At 48.8% G+C, this 17,417-nt stretch overlaps 1 protein-coding gene across 3 annotated transcripts; it reads right to left on the reverse strand.

Moving 5' to 3' along the window:
- Positions 1-3,090: 3,090 nt before the first annotated feature.
- Positions 3,091-17,417, reverse strand: LOC122902826 (serpin B8-like). Of its 3 annotated transcripts, XM_044242840.1 has the most exons (8): positions 17,311-17,417; positions 15,242-15,533; positions 11,621-11,798; positions 10,448-10,585; positions 8,405-8,522; positions 6,555-6,697; positions 5,109-5,261; positions 3,091-3,578 (listed from the first exon to the last, which is right to left on the reverse strand). In XM_044242840.1, the coding sequence occupies exons 2-8, from the start codon at positions 15,370-15,372 to the stop codon at positions 3,174-3,176; spliced, it is 1,266 nt and encodes a 421-aa protein (XP_044098775.1). In that variant the 5' UTR covers positions 15,373-15,533; positions 17,311-17,417; the 3' UTR covers positions 3,091-3,173. The 3 variants fall into 3 exon arrangements, with proteins under 3 accessions (XP_044098775.1, XP_044098776.1, XP_044098777.1); XM_044242841.1 differs by lacking the exon at positions 15,242-15,533 and having other exon boundaries at positions 17,311-17,358; XM_044242842.1 differs by lacking the exons at positions 10,448-10,585; positions 11,621-11,798; positions 15,242-15,533; positions 17,311-17,417 and adding an exon at positions 9,173-9,338.

Below are 17,417 nucleotides of genomic sequence, written 5' to 3' on the forward strand. Positions count from 1 at the left end.
TATATAAGTTGTCCCAGCATACTATATGGAGTTGTCATTTCCCTAATGACTCCAAGCCCAATTCTGTCTCATTTCCCATTTTCACATATGAATAAGTATGCTTCTGGGCTCTCTTTGGTACTATTAATCTGCTGGTCTGTCCCTCTGTAAACACCACATTATATTATTAAACCTTAATAATAAGCTTCCATATCAGGTAGAGCAGAATTCCGCAACTCCTTTCTTTTTCCTTACAAGTATGCTAGGTATTTCTGGCCTTTTGCTTACTCATAAAAATTTTTAAATGAATATAATTGTTAAATTCCAGAGAAAACATTACTGGAATTTGGATTAAAATTACATCTCTAGGACAGTTGAGGGAAAGCTGATGACTTTTCAACTCAAGGTTTCTATTCATGTTATGAAATATCTCACTTTCCTTTGGCCATCTTTAATGACTTTCAATAGCATTTCTTAATTTTCAGCCCAACAGTCTTGCTCATCTCAAGTTATCATAACTGAGTACATTATATTTTTTAATGTAAAATTAACTATACTTTCTAACTATTGCTTTTAAATGCAGGAAAATGCAATTGAGTCTTGTCTAATAATTATAGTTACCAATTACATGCTGGGTGCTGCTACACTAGGCATTGTTCCAGCCTCTTTACATAACCATTAAGTCCTCTGGACAACTCTAGGAAATGGGTCCTGTTATCATAATCACTTTTCATATTAGTTCCTTTAGTGTTATGCCTGGAATGCAGAGTCCCTCCTAGGGCTTTTGCAGTTCTGACCCCCATCTGGGCAGGTTTCAGCTGTACAGAACATTTCTACTTCACTAGAGAACTCCTGCTCTACCACCGGCCCAGAGATTTTGAGACCAATGAACTCTGACCTTGACACAGAGGGATCTCCCCCTAACCCCTAGTCTCCTTTACTTGGAAAGACAAGAGGTCTGAGTAAAGGTTGACAGGTGTTCTTAGCTCATGGTCATTTTTCAGACTTCAGAGGGCTGTCTGATTCTGATGGGCCTCCCATGGTCTGGTACCTGCCCACTGGTTCCTTGGTTTCGTGGGTGTTACATGTGTCAAAATTTATCAAACTGCACATGTTAAGTATGTAGTTTATTCTGTATGAATTCTATCTCAACAAAGGTGTAATTTTTTAATTTTTTAGTGGATATGAGATTAAAAATAAAAGAAGCAGACTTTCTAGTCCTCTGGATTCACTTTTGGCCAAGTCTTTTTTGGAAAGTAGGATCCCTGAGATGAATGTGGCCTAACAGAGAACATATTCTAACTTGATGAATTTTAAGTAAAAACTGTAATATAAGGGTACCGGGGGGCCGCAGTTGTTAAGCATCTGCCTTTTGGCTCAGGTCATGTTCCCAGTCCTGGGACTGAGCCCACATAGGGCTCCCTGCTCAGCGGGAAGCCTGCTTCTCCTCCCACACCCCCCACTTGTGTTCCCTCTCTCGCTGCCTCTAATAAATAAAATCTTTTAAAAAATAACAAAAAGAACTATAATATGAATGGTTCACGTAACTGTGAACTGTGAATCCAAAACAGAGTCAGGATATAACCACTCATTAAAAAAAAAAAATAGCCAGCAGCAGTTAGCAGTAGTGTAAATGGTCATGTTTAGGTGGGGAGGGTATAAACCAGGACAACTTTCTGGAGACCAATTTGGAAGCAGTCTCAAAATGTCCCCAACTTTTATCTTGACTGTACCATTCAGAATATTTCTTTCAAAATATTAAAAATGCGAGCAAATATTTGATACATTCGTAAGAGTATATAATTTTAATTATCTGAATTGTCTAAAAGTAGATCCAATAATAGAAAATATACAGAGATACAATTTGACATATCAAATTATGACATAGATAATTATCTTGAGGAGAGTTTATGTCAAGTAAGGGTAGAAATAGCTACAGAAGTCTATAATTAACGTGCTAAAATGTTTATAACATTTGTATTTGCATACACAGAATAGGATTAACTATAATTAGTACTGATTTCAGTGATAGAATTGTGGGTGACTTCAGTGTTCTCTGGTACTTTTCAATAGTTTCCAAATTGCTACCACAATACAAATCCTTTTTTAAGCCAAAACAAATACTGTAGGGGGAAAAAAAAATACTGTAGGGAGGGCCATGCTGGAGCCACACGTGACTTGTATGTGGCTTACCTAGAGGGTCAGCTGTCCTGACAGGTGCTTCACATGAAGGTCCTGGGGCAGGGAGGGGCGGTGCTTCAGACGAGGAGGGCATGGAGGAGACTACAGGGCACGGCCTGTTCGGAGCTCTGCCTCCTAGCGCAGGCCTGAAGGGTTATGGCAAGAAGATCTGAAGGAGTTGTCTCCATGATGGACTGTGTGAGATTTGGGACATGCAGGACAGTCTGTGGGATCCTGACAGGGCAGAGACAGGGTGGCTGCAGGCTTTCCATCAGGGCGTTCACCTCTGGTCGTGTGTGCAGTGGCGCTGGGCTCTGGCATTTCCACGGGAGCCTGGCAGCGGAGGGGGACAGAGCTCTGAGGTCACTGCAGGGTGGGAATGTGTAGAGAGGACGGGTATGTGGATCCCTGACGTGCTCCTCCAGATGCCCACAAACGACAAGAACAGATTCTGAGAGGAGCAGGCCGTCCGCTCACAGGCAGGTGAGGGCAGAGCCAATGAGAAAGAGGAGCTGCCCAAACCCTCCAGAACACACACAGTCTTCTCCACCCCAAACTGCACACATGTGATGCCTCAGTTTCCTCAGCAGCTGTGGAATCCCCGGTGAGGACATTCACACAGACTTTCCAGATGCACACTCTTCGTTTGGGCATCCAAACTACCACACCAATTGAGTCCCAGGAATCTGTATTAAGACAAGGTTGGCAGAAGCGAAAGGAGGGTGTTTATAGTGACTGCACCTCCCTATGGACCTTGAGAGCTTGTTTGGAGGTTCTAGCAGGGGAGCGCAGCTACTCGTATACCCTTGACCGAAGAACGGTCGTCTCCTCTATCGGGGATGGTCGTCCTCTTCGACCGAGCGCGCAGCTTCGGGAGGGACGCACATGGAGCGGTGAGGGAGGAAGGGGACACCCGCCTAGCCAGCCAGATCAGCCGAATCAACCCTGGCGATCAATGGGGTGACAGATGTCGCAGCCAGATCGCCCTCACATCCAGCACATCCTGCACCTCCCTATGGAGAGCAGAACCTGCCACAGAACAAAATGCTGCTGGTGCTGCGGTGTGTGATGAAGAAAAGGAAAGGGTGGTCTGCACAAAATCTTGGTTCGGGTCTGATGCTCCGAGCGTTCCTGACCACGGCTGTGGCCCCCGCCGCCTCCGTGCCCTCCTCGTTCACCTCTACGAAGCACTTGTGTGCCACCTTGGACACGGGCACATTCTTCTTAGCTGACATTCCGGAAAAGTCTGCCTTGGCTTCCTCAAATGCATCAGTCATACCTAAACTTCGAAGAAAAGATTCTAAGTCGTAACTCTCCTCCAGCTTCAATCGGGGAAGGAAAACTTGAACTTTATCCTTAGTCATCTTCTCTGGATTTGTCCAGTCTCTGAACTTCTCATATGTAAGTGCTTTTTCCACCTGAAAAAAAAAGTCACTGAATCTTAAAATATAAACGACAAACCTGGTGCCCTTCTCTCCACTCAGCTCCCCACCCGCCCATGACATACAATGACGGGAGTTCTGGTCCAAGACCATCTACAGATTTTCCCTTTGTATACACACCAAAAATTTTCCCTCAAATTCTCATCTTTCTCGCTGTTTTATGGATATAAAAGGAAAACAGCTTAAAAAAACACGGAGAGAGAAGAGATTTTTTAATTACCTCTACCAAACTCACTTCAAATGTTTATAGTTTGAAAAGTTCTCATAACCAAGAGATTGTATTCATATGATGCACATTAGTGTGAATTAGAGATTGTTTGACAAAAAAAAAAAGACAGCACGGCTCAGAACTCTGACAGGTGAGCAGGAAAATCAGGGATTATCCAAACAGGAAGGAGGATGTGGCTTCTGGGGAGGAGAGTGGAGATGGAGAATTCAACAACGCTGCAGCTCCTGGCATTCTTGTTCATCTTCTGCCTTCCCTGGCGTTCACTTCAAAACCTCCAAGACCCACCACTCTGTCTGTCCGTACACAGTGAAGAAAGAAAGGAGGAAGGAACTTGCACTGCCTCTCCCTCTTCTCCTCACCACCTGCAGCCCAGGTGAAAGCTCTTCTCCACGGATGGCTATCTGGATATTAGCTCGAATTCCCAGACTCTTCTAATTTTGAGGAGCCACGACAGATCTCACCCTTGACTTATGCCAACAGCTTTCTGATTCCATAGAAAACCAGGGAAACTGGCCAGGTCCTGCCCTTGACATCCTGTGCATCCGTGTGCTGGAGCTGGCTGTACCTCCGGCAAGAGCCAGTTATTAAACCCTCCGTCGCCTCACTGAGCCAGACACCACGACGAAGGCCGCTCTCCAGCCCCAGAGAGCCCGCTAACAAGCCCGCTACTGGCCCTGACCTCCTTACAAATTGACTTTCTCGCACCCTGAACTTTGTTGCTTTTCTGTGGTGGGAAGAGATCGCTCTCCTCCTGTCTAAGGACTATTCCTCACCTGTCCTTGACACTCTTGCCACCCAAAGTGTGTCCCTGACCAACAGCATCTGTACCACCTGGAATGTGGGCAGAAATGCAAAATGCCAGGCCCTCAAGGCCTGAATCAGAAACTGCCTTTTAACAAGCCACCTGGCGGAGTCCTACACACATTACTGTTTGAGAAGCACTGCCCAGATCCATCCCTCTCCTTGTCTAGCACTTTTGTTCGACAATAATTGGGACTCGACCAGCCCCTCCCATCAGAATAAGGCACAGTGTTCTTAGAAGTTCGGAAGTCTGTCCTCCTAGCGTCTTCAGGACGGGGGCTCACCACCAGTTCCACTGCCGGATGCCCACTCACCGGAAACGCAAACCCACGGTCACCCCAGACGTAACATGCTGCTCACCCAGGACTCCTAATAACCCCCAAGGGGACATTCCTCACGCACTAGCGGACAGACGGACAGGAAGACATGAGCTGAGCCCGTGTCCACAGACGCTCAGACGCCCAGCCAGGGCTTACCACGGCGAGCTCAGTGTCGTCATCCGGCAGAAGAACCACCAAGCTGAGCTCCTGCCCCGCGTAGGGCAGCTCCAGCACCTGTGTGTGCGCCTCAGCCACGTACCCCGTTTTAAATTTAGCTTGCTTGAACATCATCTGCACCGTCTTTTTCTCCTAATGAAAAATACGGAATTAAAATCAGCTGAAAATGAGCACGGCTTACGGAAAATGAGCTAAATCTCATTTGCACAAGCCCTCGGTCCATGTGAGAGACTTGTTATTTCCATGTACTCTGCTGACAGAGGCGAAATGCTCACTGTGACATAGTAGTATGGAATCCCACGTGCTCTTGTCCCAGCGGATCGACCATGACCCGGTGAGCGAGAATAAGACTGACGGACACAGACATAAAACCCCACATTATTTTTGGAAGAAGCTGTGGTTTTCTCTTCTGAGAAGATGTAGTTGGGAAGCACTCCCAGGGACCTTATAATTAAAGATTATTTATCCAAGTTAAATGGAGAACTAACTAATATTCAGGTTTGGGGGGTGAAGGATACAGTAAGAAGAGATGGGTAGGCCACAGAGACTTATATTTTTATTGTGAAAAGTGGCTCAGTTAAATAACTGGCTATATGGCTTTGGTTTTCTCGGAGAGAAGACCTTGACAAGATTCGTAGTGTCCACTGATTCTAGAGCTTGTGTCAAACGTAGACTTTTAAATCTCTGTGCGACATGCCATCATCAGGTTGATGGAAGTCAAATTTCAAGCTAAGTGCTCTTGATGCCAACCATCATCATACCCTAAAGTGAAGGGACAAAAGCGTTTTTAAAGTTAGGTTCGAAGTTTAGAAATCTGATGTCCAGCATGACGACTGCAGTTACTAACACTGTAGTGAATATTGGAAATCTGCTAAGAGAGCAGGTTTCAGGTGCTCTCATCACAAAAAGAACATGATAACCATGTGAGGAAAATGTGTGCTAACTGGACCAAAAGCTGTTATTTCTATGTGAATTATATCAAATCATTATTTCATGCACATTATATACAATTTTTATGTTTAAAAAAGATCCAAAAATAAAGACAAAGTTTGCCTGAACATCTGTTAACACTTTTTTTCTTGTGTTCAGAACTGTATGGCTATAAGTTACCAGGCAATATATACACATAGTTGTCACTGACATTGCAAGAAGGTATCTGTGTAAAGAGAGATAGCAACAGTACAAGACAAACATAATTCCAAGGGTTGGAAGAAATCTTCTTTCAACCCAAATAATACGGCCGAAGATGCAAGGACGCAAACACACAACTGTCTTTTCTCTTCCCCTCTCCAGTAAAAGATACATAGGGAGCATGAAATTCACTCATAAATATAGTATGAAAACAAATTATTTTTTCCATTCATTCATAATCCTTCCCAGCACATTACTTGAAGTTAGCAGTACTCCCGAAAAGTATTTCCCTACCTGGTTGACTTTAAAGGGCATTCCCCTTGTGTGCTTTCTGTCAAACTGCTCGTTCCACTTTCCTTTGAAATAGATGGCATTCACGAGAACCAGCTTAGTCAGTGGATCCACAGTCCCAGCACCCAGGATCTCTGAAATCTTACCTGCAAAGAATATGAGAGAGGTTTATTGCCACGTGGGGGAGAAGGGAAGGGAAGAGATGTTTTTTTCCAACAACTCTCCTGACATCTGAAGCTTGATTTGGTTGCCAGCCAGACTGGAATCCTGTTTTCCCAGAGGCCTGAGGAACAGGGCGTAGGCTGTAATGCTGTGCACGCACGCGGTGTGGATTACCCCCGCTGGTCCCTGAACAGCAGTCCTGAAGCAGGCAGGTCAACTCTCATTTTACCCTCAATTTACAGATGTAGAAATTCAAGTCAGAGCATTTGGCTGACATTTTGCCAATGTCACACAGGGGGTAAGTGGCTGAGCTGAGACAAGGGCCTGCGAGTCTTACTTCTTCTAACTGTAAGCTTCCCAACCTCAGTGCCATAATTTTTCAACCATGTGGCTACTGGCATTTGAAGCCAGATCATCCTTTGTTGTTGGGGATGTCCTGTGCGTTGTAGGATGTCCCGCCAGTAGCATTTCCCCAACTGGGACAACCACAGTGTCTTCACCGTTGGCAAATGTCACGTAGGGGCTGATTGTGGTCGAGAATCATTGCTCCACGCCAACCTTCAAATCTCATTTAGGGGAGGAGAAGCTTCCGAAGGATGAAGGACTACAGACCTGTAAGTGGGTGAGGGCAGTCCTCCTGAAGGCAGCGAACGCGGGAAGGAATTCAGGGGTACAACAAAGGGGCCCAAACTGAGTTCTCCAATGAGACCGGGGACAAGGTGACCCCCGAGGTCCCTTGTGGCTCTACTATTTTGGGGCAACATGCTGGCAGTCAATCTGATGAAGAGGAAGCGAGTGATGTAGGGAGAAGCTTCTGGCTTCCGTGGGGGACCCAGTACTGCTGGATCGACTGGAGAGCGAGAGACGGCTGCACATACATGTAGGGAAACATGAAAAGCTCTGCCCTTCCGAAGACCATTACTTGATTGGCTTTCAGTATTATCGTGGGCGTTGCTGAGACGGACACAGGGTGGGTGCACCCTAAAGCCAGAACGGATGTCCTAAAGCGTGCTAGGTGAGCACAGGAAGAAGTAAGTGATTTAACTCCCCCACCCCCCGCCCCGGCACCACACACACATATTTCTGGAAGTCTCTAGATTGTATTAGGTACTTTGAGTGCTTAAAAGCATGCCCTTCTCGGCACCCCAGTCAAGCACTGGCGGAAATAATTCCTGGTAAGACAGAGTGTGGTCCGGACCAGGGAGGCTGCAGGCTCCATTTCCATTCTGGAAATGCAGTTCCAGACTCTGGAGCAAAGGTCACGCTCTGAAGGCACGCGCGGCCGAGCCGGTGACCGAGGGAGGCGGGCCCGGCAGATAAAACCAGCCGCGTCGCCGCCACTGGGAGATGGCGGGCACGGCCGGCCCAGCCCACCACAGCCCAAGCGGAAAGTCCTGCGGCTCTCAGGGCAGGGCAAGGGCTCTCATCCCCTCCCCTCAGGCAGAGGACTGCCCAGTCCCAAAACAGGAAGCCTTTTGGGGGATTTTCCAGCACATTCTAGAGGGAAAGGGGTCTGAAACCCTCACAGTCGGTTTACGTAGCTTTTAGAAATCACCACTCCGTGACCTCACGAACCCGAGAAATATAAGCGAACGGCCTCGCTGGCCTGGAAATCCGGCCAACACCCGCCGGCCGACGATCGGGGCTGCGCCCCGCAACACCCCAAGTGCGGCGCAGCGCACGCGCCTCACCTTCCGTCTTCTCGGCCACCCAGTCGTTGATGTGTCTCCTGCTCGCCTCTGTGTCTTCAGCGAACGGCAGCTCCTCCAGCTCGGCCTGGAAGAACTCCTGACAGGATTCCCGGAAGGCCTGCGAACACAAGCGGGCCCTCTTCAGCCAAGTTCGCACCGGAGCGAAAACATTTCCTCTCGGAACCTGCGCGGGGTTCAAGTGCGGGGCGGCCTGCACTTGAAGACTCATTCAAGCGAATGACAACAACGCGGCGACCGCCGCCACCGAGCCAGACTCCCGTGTCAGGGCCCGGACACCGGGGGCTGAAGACGTGACGCTGGCCCTGAGGCGGCTCAGGGTCCGCCGGGAGCAACAAACAGCACAGGGACAGGCAGAGCCCACAAGCTTCCAGAACACCGCCAGCGGCGCGCGTGCGCAGAACCGCCCCCTCCCTCCCTGCCCAGCACTTCCGCTCCACGCTGACTTCCTGCTTGATTTTCTGCGTCTGCCCCGACTCTCGCTCTGACCCGTTTTGGTATCACCAACACCAGCTATGATGTCTGATATTTGTGAATGAGTGAGAGGCTCCCTGGGGGAACCAGATCATCCAGAAACCCTACAGGTCCCTCCAGCAGTGGAATGTGATAGGCCTGGATCAAATGGGAGGCTGTTGGGGTGTGGGGGGGATGGTTTAGGGAAAACAGTGGCCTGGGGTGAGCCTTGGAATGTCCTTTGGGGTCAAGTCAGGAAGTGCCTGTACCCAGTACATGAAAACCCGGATAACTCACCTCACAAAAACTTGGTGTCAGATATAATGTGCCTGGCAATTGGCTCCCATCCTCCGCCCATCTCCTGTTCTCAAATATTTTAGCTTCTACAGAAGAAAGAAAATGTAGAGAGAAAGAGGAGCCAAGCAACTGAGAAAATGGGAAGGTGGCTCCTTGTGTCCCCAGTACCCCCAATGACAGTCCCCAAAGATCAGGCTGACATTCAAAAATGAACATCAATTAATCAAGATTCCTGAGATCATTAATGCCTGTCCTAGAAGACCCAGAATTATCTCCAATGATATTCAAGCCCAGAGCGAGTGACTTCCATGGGGTCGCACCCAACAAGAGCCAGAACAGGGATGTATCTGAATCTCACAGAAAAATCCTTGGAATTGCCAGCCAGGAAGATAGCTGGGTTTGCCCATATCTCTTCGTTAATCTGAGGTAGTGACACTCTGCATGGATGCAACATATTTTTTTGGCCTTCACTCGTTGCATGATAGCAGGCTTTTACTGGACCGGAGAACTTGAGAATTATATGCTTTAGTACTTAGGAAGGGCACAGATTTAAAACCTCAGTTTTAAGGCCCAATTTTAATTTTCAAAAGACTATTCTGTCAGTAGTGTGGAAGAACCTGGCTGGACTTGGAGAGATCCATCAGGAATGAATCAAAATAATGATGTAGGAGATCCAGTGAGAGTCTGGACCCAGGCAGTGGTGGTGGTAATTCAGAAGAGGGGACAAATTTAGGAGGCCTTGAGAGACTAGCTCTGCCAGAACCACCCAATAACCAGAGGTGAGCTTGGGGACAGCCAGGTAAACACACAGGACTATGTGGTCACTGAGGCTTGGGGGATCAAGGTGAAGAAGCAGGTCTGTGTGCAGGAAGGTAAGACATACTGAGACTGGTATCTGGAAGGGATCTATCAAAAACAACTTTGGGGTGACTGGGTAGCTCAATCAGTTAAGTGTCTGTCTTGGGCTCAGGTCATGATCTCAGGGTCCCAGAATCAAGCCCTGCTCGGCAAGGAGTCTGCTTCTCCCTCTCCCTCTGACCTTCCTCCCTGCTTGTGTGCTGTCTCTGTGTCTCAAATAAATAAAAACTTCTTAAAAAAAAAAAAAACTTTAAAAAGGATATACTTCAGAGGCAATCATAAAATTCAAAATTAGAATTATAAAAGTACAATTCAAAGCACATTTTTTAAGCAACAGAATTATACTTTATCTCTGTTCTTCTGCAGTTTCTACCTTATTTGCCATTTTTTTAACATGAGTGCATGAGGACAACTTACAGGAAGGAAATCACACGTCTTCTCTCCGAAGAGTCTGTTGGCAGTTCTGAGCAAGTACTGAGTGCCAGACTTGTTAACCTCCTTGAGAAGGGACCGGAAACCTTGGTGAATTTCTCCGCCTCTGTTCAAACAAAGCGCCTGGTAACAGACAAGGACACAACTTGTAACTTTGCCATCTTGCTCCCACAGAGAGCTATTTCCAATGAGCCCTGCGCTAAAAATCACAAATGATCCCATCCTGAAAGGCAATGGCATTGGGTTTAACCATCCTACAGCACCTTTCCACCTGGGCACTGCTGACATTTGGGGCCAGATACTCTGTGGCAGGGGCTAGGCTGTGCCTAAGACATTCTGCAGCATTTCTGGCCGCTGGCCACTAGATGTCAGTAGCACCTCTCAGACAATCAAGCTGCTCAGGACAGTGGCAAATGTCGCTCCGGTGTGTAAATCCACTTAGAAAGGCAGGTGAGAAAACTCAGGAGGAAGATGGAACAGAACAGAACAAAGAGGTGGCTGGAATGAATCCAGCACAACCCGGGGAACACAAGAATAAGCAGAAATCAACAGCAAATACTGAAGTAATTTCACAGAAGTCCTGTAGACCAGACTGGGACTTCTATGTCAAGTTAGAGTGGAAATTAAGGTTGTTCCTCTGTCTCGCAATGGCTCCAGTCCAAAGCCTCCCTCTGCCAGAGACCTGGAAGAAACCACTGCCCCCCCCCACAAGCTGCCATCCCCAGAGACACTTCCAAAGGGCACCCACGCACCCCTGCTATCAATGGAGAAGTCATGTGCATTGGCAATGTTCTGGGACACTCACAAGACCGTCAGAGAAACTTAAGATAACAAAGAGGTTAAAGACTACGTCCCTAAGGTACTTGCCACTACTTCCTTTGTAGCTCAAGTCCCACAGAACCCGTTTTAGATCGATAAGATTATACAATTCCTCTCAATAATTTCGGAGATGGAAGTCCACATTTGTGTTGCTTTCTTCTAGTGTATAATCATACACTACAAAGAACCCATTTAACAGCAAGTTCATTCAAACAGCTACATTTCAATTTGATATTTAACATGAGCCAAAATTTAAAATGTAACAAAGGTGAAATTTGGGGACTTTTTTTGTGTGTTTTTTTTTTGTTTTTTTGTGGGACAGAATGCTAGCACGCCTACCTGGGACATCTGCGCAGCGGTGTTTCCTTTGGCCCCCATGAAGACCATGGCCAGGGCTGAGGAGATGCTCAGAGGGGAGAAGAACACATTTCGGGAGCTGTCCTCTTCACCCAACATTTTCAATAAGCTGATGGCAAAACTGCCATTTGCTTCATAGAGATCGTCCATGAGGGGAGGTCTGCGAGGAAAGCACAACACAGAGGCACATCAGTCGTGCCCCCTGTTATGTCATTGGGGCCATTAGCACCTGTCGGTAGACACAGCGTGTGGTCGGAAAAATAACTGCTCCCCCCACAGACGCCCACGTAGAACCTCCCAAAACTCTGTTATCTTGCTCGGCATCAGGCACCTTGCAGATGTAAGGGACTGCATTAAGGATCTTGAAATGGGGAGATTGTCTGCAGAACAGAGGTGGGCTCAGTGTAATCACTGGGTCCTTAGAAGAGGAAGGCAGGAGGGTCAGAGTCAGAGGAGGAGATGCGACAACAGAAGCAAAGGTCAAAATGGCGCGAGGCCAAGGACCAAGGAACGCGGGCAGCCTCTGGGAGCTGCAAAAGGCAAGAGCCTGAATTCCTCCTCATTCCACAGCCACGTTCTTGCTGCAAGTTCTCCCTCAGTTTGGTGTCTCTGGTATTATTCAGAAACAACGTCCGACTATAAAGAAATCTTCATAAATAAAAACGACATGTCTGTCACCGTGTCATGTGGAATCAACTGGATGGATTTCAACAAATTTTAAGGGTGGGTTTAGGATGGTCTGACCTAAAATATGGGCTACTGGGAAAACAGTTCATTTTGAATCAGGAGGACTCGAAAAAGAGGCACTGCTTTCTGTGGAGTGGCTGAAACAGGGCTGGCGAGTAGGCACGGGAGCCCATAAGCAGGGAAATAAAACATGAGGTTCAAATCTCAAGTCATCGGGTGGGCACTTTGAGTCAGAGGCATCAGTTCCAAGATCAGCCTGACCGATCCAGCCTTGACCTTCCCCCAACTTGAAGAGACTTTTTTTTTTTTTTTTAAGGATTTTATTTATTTGACAGGGAGAGATCACAGGTAGACAGAGAGGCAGGCAGGGAGAGAGGAAGGGAAGCAGGTTCCCCACTGAGCAGAGAGCCCAATGTGGGACTCGATCCCAGGACCCTGAGATCGTGACCTGAGCTGAAGGCAGAGGTTTAACCCACGGAGCCACCCAGGCACCCCTTGAAGAGACTTTAGACACACTCCTTCCTGCCTCTCGATGACCTCCCATTCCTTAGAGCATTTACTTTAGACAACTTGTCCCTGTAATTGTTTCTCTGCTCTTTTGAGAATTTCGAAATATTTTGAAAGCCTCTCTCCTGTTTTCAACCCTCTCTCCTGTTTCTCAATCCCTCAAACCCTTTCCTATAAAAATGGAATTATCAAGGAAGACAGCGCCCTTACCTCCCAGTCTCTATGGGAGGGCAGGGGCAGAACTTCAGCGGCCCCCTTGCTCCAAGATGAGAGATATTATTGCAGCTTCTTACTTATCATAATTTCAGCAAGCTGTTACAAGTCCTGAATTAATTGTTTATTTCTCTTCTGCCTTCTAGAACCCTGGACTACTATTCAATAAATTCTTAAAGTTCATCAACTCATCTTGGTTTCCCTGAGTCTCTTTGCTGTTCCAGGTGAAAACATTCTAGAAAATAAAATACAAATCATCTATTTGCATATATGTTTTTAACTCGCAAGTTTTAAAGCTACACAAGAAAAATAGATTCCAGTTTGGAAAACCAGCAAATAAGGAATACCAAAAGTACTAGAATCTCTGCCTCCAATAAGAGCCATCACACATCTGGGCAGTTTTATCAACCAGTGGATGGTCATGTGGTATTTTTTCTTTCAGTTTCACAGAAGATTGGCTGTGCCTCCTAGAGCATTCTTGCATCTGTATCTCATTAGGCCTTCCTTGGGGGAGGGGGCGTGGGGGCACGTCTCCTGGATTTCTCAGGGGCAGGAGAGGAAAGAGGAACTCAGTGGCTGGGAAGAGGACAGGGAGACACCTGCTTCAACCAACTGAAACAGCCTCTCCAATTGCTGACTGGTTCCTTGAAAGCTTCTTCCTAAAATATTTTTTTCAAGAGAAGACACACCATGCCTCTGATTTAGGAAGAAAAAAAAAAAAAGTGATGTCAAACAAACAAGTATAAAGGCTCTATTCTAAATGCAGACTCTACAACAGCTCCAAGCAGGGCAAATTCAGGTTTAAAAGAAATGATTTAAAACATCTACCAAGGGGTGCATTGGGGGTGGGGGTTACTATGTAGGTTAAGCAGCGGACTCTTGGTTTCCTTGGTTTCAGCTCAGATCACCATCTCCGGTCCTGGGATTGAGCCCCACGTGGTCTTATCAGGCTCTGTTCTGGAGTGAGTCTGCTTCTGGATTCTCTCTCCCTCGGCCCCTTCCCCTGCTTGTGCTCTCTCGCTCTCAAATAAACGGGTAAATCTTTAATAAATAAGTAAGTGAATAATAAAGCATTAACCAAGTTAAGTAGTAGAGTACAGTAGTGACAAAGTTTACCCAGAAGCATGCTATGCTGGACAGGTGGTTTCGTGGATATGGTCCTCACTGCCCTCACTCCAGAGCTTTCCGCTGCAGGGCCTGAACCGGCAGGCTTCAGGTGTGCAACAGCCCATGGATCTGCAGTGGGCAAGTCCCACGAGAGAAAGCAGCGTGCAGCGTGCAGCCTGCCTGCAGGCCACCTCCGGGCCCCAAGTTTCCCTGCCTTACACTGGAGGACTTTTCAGAAAACAGCTAGGAGCCAGGGGGATGCAAACTGCACGGCATTCGGCCCACCACAAGGTGGCACCAAAGAGACCCAGAGGAGGAGAGAATTGGGTAACAGGAAGTGACAGACACAAACACATCTGGATCCTACCTGAGCCTAAGGTTAGGCTGCTCAGTGTGAGTGGTGTGTGTGTGTGTGTGTGTGTGTGTGACAGAGAGAGAGAGAGAGAGAGAGAGAGTGTGTGTGTGTGTGTTATCCTGCCTGCACAGGCAAAGGAGGCTACTAGAATATCACATCAATTTCAGTTTAACATTTTAATGCTCTCGATGTCAAATGCCTACTTCTGGTTTCTCCCACCGTTCTTCTTCCTTCAGTTCATTTCCACAGGGGCAGGTGCTGGCCAGTGTTTCCCATCAGCATCTGCCTCACAGCAAGGACACCCTGGCTCACGCTCACCAGGCGGGCACCTCGGGAGTGTGTCCCAAGTCCCACCGGTGAAGAGGCAGGAGCCGAAGCAGGATAACCCAATGACTCTCTTTCCCCCCGTCTCATGTGCACATTAAACTTTCAAGGGGGTGTACCTGAAACAAAGTGGAACTTGCCCAATAAACCTAAAAAGAAATGAATTTCGCGGCGCCTAGATGGCTCAGTTGGTTAAGCATCTGCCTTCAGCTCAAGTCATGATCCCAAGGTCCTGGGATCGAGTCCTGCATTGAGCTCTCTGCTCAATGAGAGTCGGCTTCCCCCTCTCCCTCTGACTCTCCCCTGCTCATGTGCTCTCTCGCTCACTCAATCTCAAATAAATAAAATCTTTTAAAAAATAAAAAGGACTTTCAATATGATACAAATTTCAATAGAATACGAAACCATACCTCTGGATACCAGTACACCATCCCACTGTGTCATAAAAACACAGCAATGTGGAAAGGTTTGATTTCCAGCCTATAAAATGAATTGGCACTAAACTAGTTTTTCTTTTAGTGGTGAGAGAAGTCCGGATCATTAAAGACCGTCCAAGGCTCTCACGGTAAGAGCAGAAGAGTCGGCAGCAAAAGCAAAGCCTTCTGCTTCCAAGGAAGAGACACTGCCGTCCTCCTGGCGCCCCGACCGCCTGTGGTCTCCGTGCTCCACTCCGCCTTCCCACGGACACCTCCAAAAGTGAATCTATACAGAGAACATTTATTATAGAACTTTGCTTACATGGTTTAGAGAAGAAATGAACTCTAAAGACCATACTTGCTGATGGGGCGCTCCCGCTCCCCACCGGAGACACGCAAACAAACCTAAACGTGTGGTTTCAATCCAGCCTGCACTCGGTCACCTGGTAAATTTACAAAGTGCTATGGAAGTCCCCAGAGAAAGAAGCAGAATTAATTCTCCTTAGAAGCTCAGGAGATGAGGGGCGGCTGGCTTTCACACATTGGACCAGGAATGCCTGTGCGGTGGTGAAAGGGGAGGTGAGTGCTGCGGGCGCAGGGACCAGAGGGACTGGGTCACTGCCCCAGTGAGGTCACCCGCCTGCCAGACCCCTGCCATCCGCTAAAGGAAAATAACTGCAATACCCAGCCCTCTGTTTTGCTGTAACTTCCTTGTCCCCACTCCCTTCCGCTTCTAAGTCTTGGATTTTTGAAGAGCTCCTCAGAGCTCCTTTCTACCTGCTAGACTGGGTGCCGCCCCACTCCAATTCCCCTGTGCTCCGATGAACTGAATTTTTAAACATGCCTCCGTTTATCTTCTAACAAACTCCTAGGTCATGGATGCTTGGGGCGGCCGTGACCCACTGGAAATTTATATGAGGAGCCAGATGGAATGAGGAAGGTGATACATTCTATTTGAGACGTGCAGACTAGGTACAGGGCCTGGATCCCCGCAACAAAGACAGCCGAGGGATGTTTGTAAATCCAGACAGGTTACTGAGTCCGGCACAAGTCCCGGGGCAAGAGATTGAGGCCGTGAGCACCCAGGTTGCGGGAGATCCTAGGCAAATGGGATGAAATTACAACGTACAGAGAGGCATAAGAGGAGAAACTCACCTAGTTTTTAAGAATGTCTGGTATTTGCAGGTAGGAAGAGGAAGAGACAAGGGCTGAAGCCCAGGGCAGCCCCACGGCTGGAGGACAGACAGGGGGTAGGGCCCGAAAAAGGCTCGCCAAGCCGCGGGAGCAGGAGCTGGGGAGAATCCGGGAAGTGGGGAGTCCATTCAGTTACCTACTGTGGCTGCGGGCCAGGTGGAAACAGCAAGGGAGCATATTCGCAAACTGGGGGAAAGCAGCCAATAAAGAGCAGGTGAAAGAAAGAAAAAGAGAAAAAAGAATATGGAAGAAAAACAGGATAAAGGAAGGAAGGGGAAGCCTGGAGGGAGGGAGGAGGCAGGGGACGGGGCCTACCCTCGCGGGAGGTGGCGCTGACCCAGCACCTCCCCGGAACTTGCCCAAGGGGCCCTGGAAATTCCAGGCGAGGCAGCACGCGGCGCCCCGGTCTCCCTGCTGCGCCCTGCGGCTGCTCCCACGCACCCTCCCCAAAGCTTCCGCCCAGCCGTCTCCGCACCAGCACCCCGGGCTTGGGCGGGTCGCCTCTCCCTCCTGCGGGCAGATCGCAGCGCGGTGGCGTCAGCCGGCCGCGGTGTCACCCCCCCTCGGGGGACACCCCCCAATCCGGCCCAGGGCGTGTCTGCGCTCCGGCGCTCGCTGCCGCGGCCGGCCGCGGCCTCAGCCACCTTAGAGCCCCGCGCACAGCTGCGCCGCAGCGGTCCGGTCCGATCACCCTCCACCACCACCCCGCCCACCACCACCCTGCCCACAGCGCCCCGTCCTCTCCTCCTGCTCCGCGCTCCGCATCCGCCCCCGGCCCGCCTCCCTCCCGCCCCGCGTCCCGCCGCACTCCCGGCGGGGGGTCCTCCGCCCGGGGAACCTGGGGACCCGCGCGCTGCCCGGCCCGGTACCTGGGAGATTCCGGCTCCGGCGGCGGCGGCGGCGGCTCCAGCTTGCTGCTCGCAGCTTCCCGGCGGCTTTGATCCCGGGCGAGGCTTCCGGCGGGTGACTCAGAGCC

Source organism: Neovison vison, chromosome 3 (assembly GCF_020171115.1).
Source record: "Neovison vison isolate M4711 chromosome 3, ASM_NN_V1, whole genome shotgun sequence".
Taxonomy (NCBI): domain Eukaryota; kingdom Metazoa; phylum Chordata; class Mammalia; order Carnivora; family Mustelidae; genus Neogale; species Neogale vison.

What these genes read in the sequence shown, in the direction of transcription:
- LOC122902826 (XM_044242840.1), bottom strand. Translation starts at nt 15,372, where the DNA reads ATGATCCGGACTTCTCTCACCACTAAAAGAAAAACTAGTTTAGTGCCA. An exon ending in GGTGGCCGAGAAGACGGAAG is followed by an intron (nt 6,698 to 8,404) that starts GTGAGGCGCGTG and finishes TATTCTTTGCAG; the next exon opens with GTAAGATTTCAGAGATCCTG. An exon ending in ACGACACTGAGCTCGCCGTG is followed by an intron (nt 3,579 to 5,108) that starts GTAAGCCCTGGC and finishes TTTTTTTTTCAG; the next exon opens with GTGGAAAAAGCACTTACATA.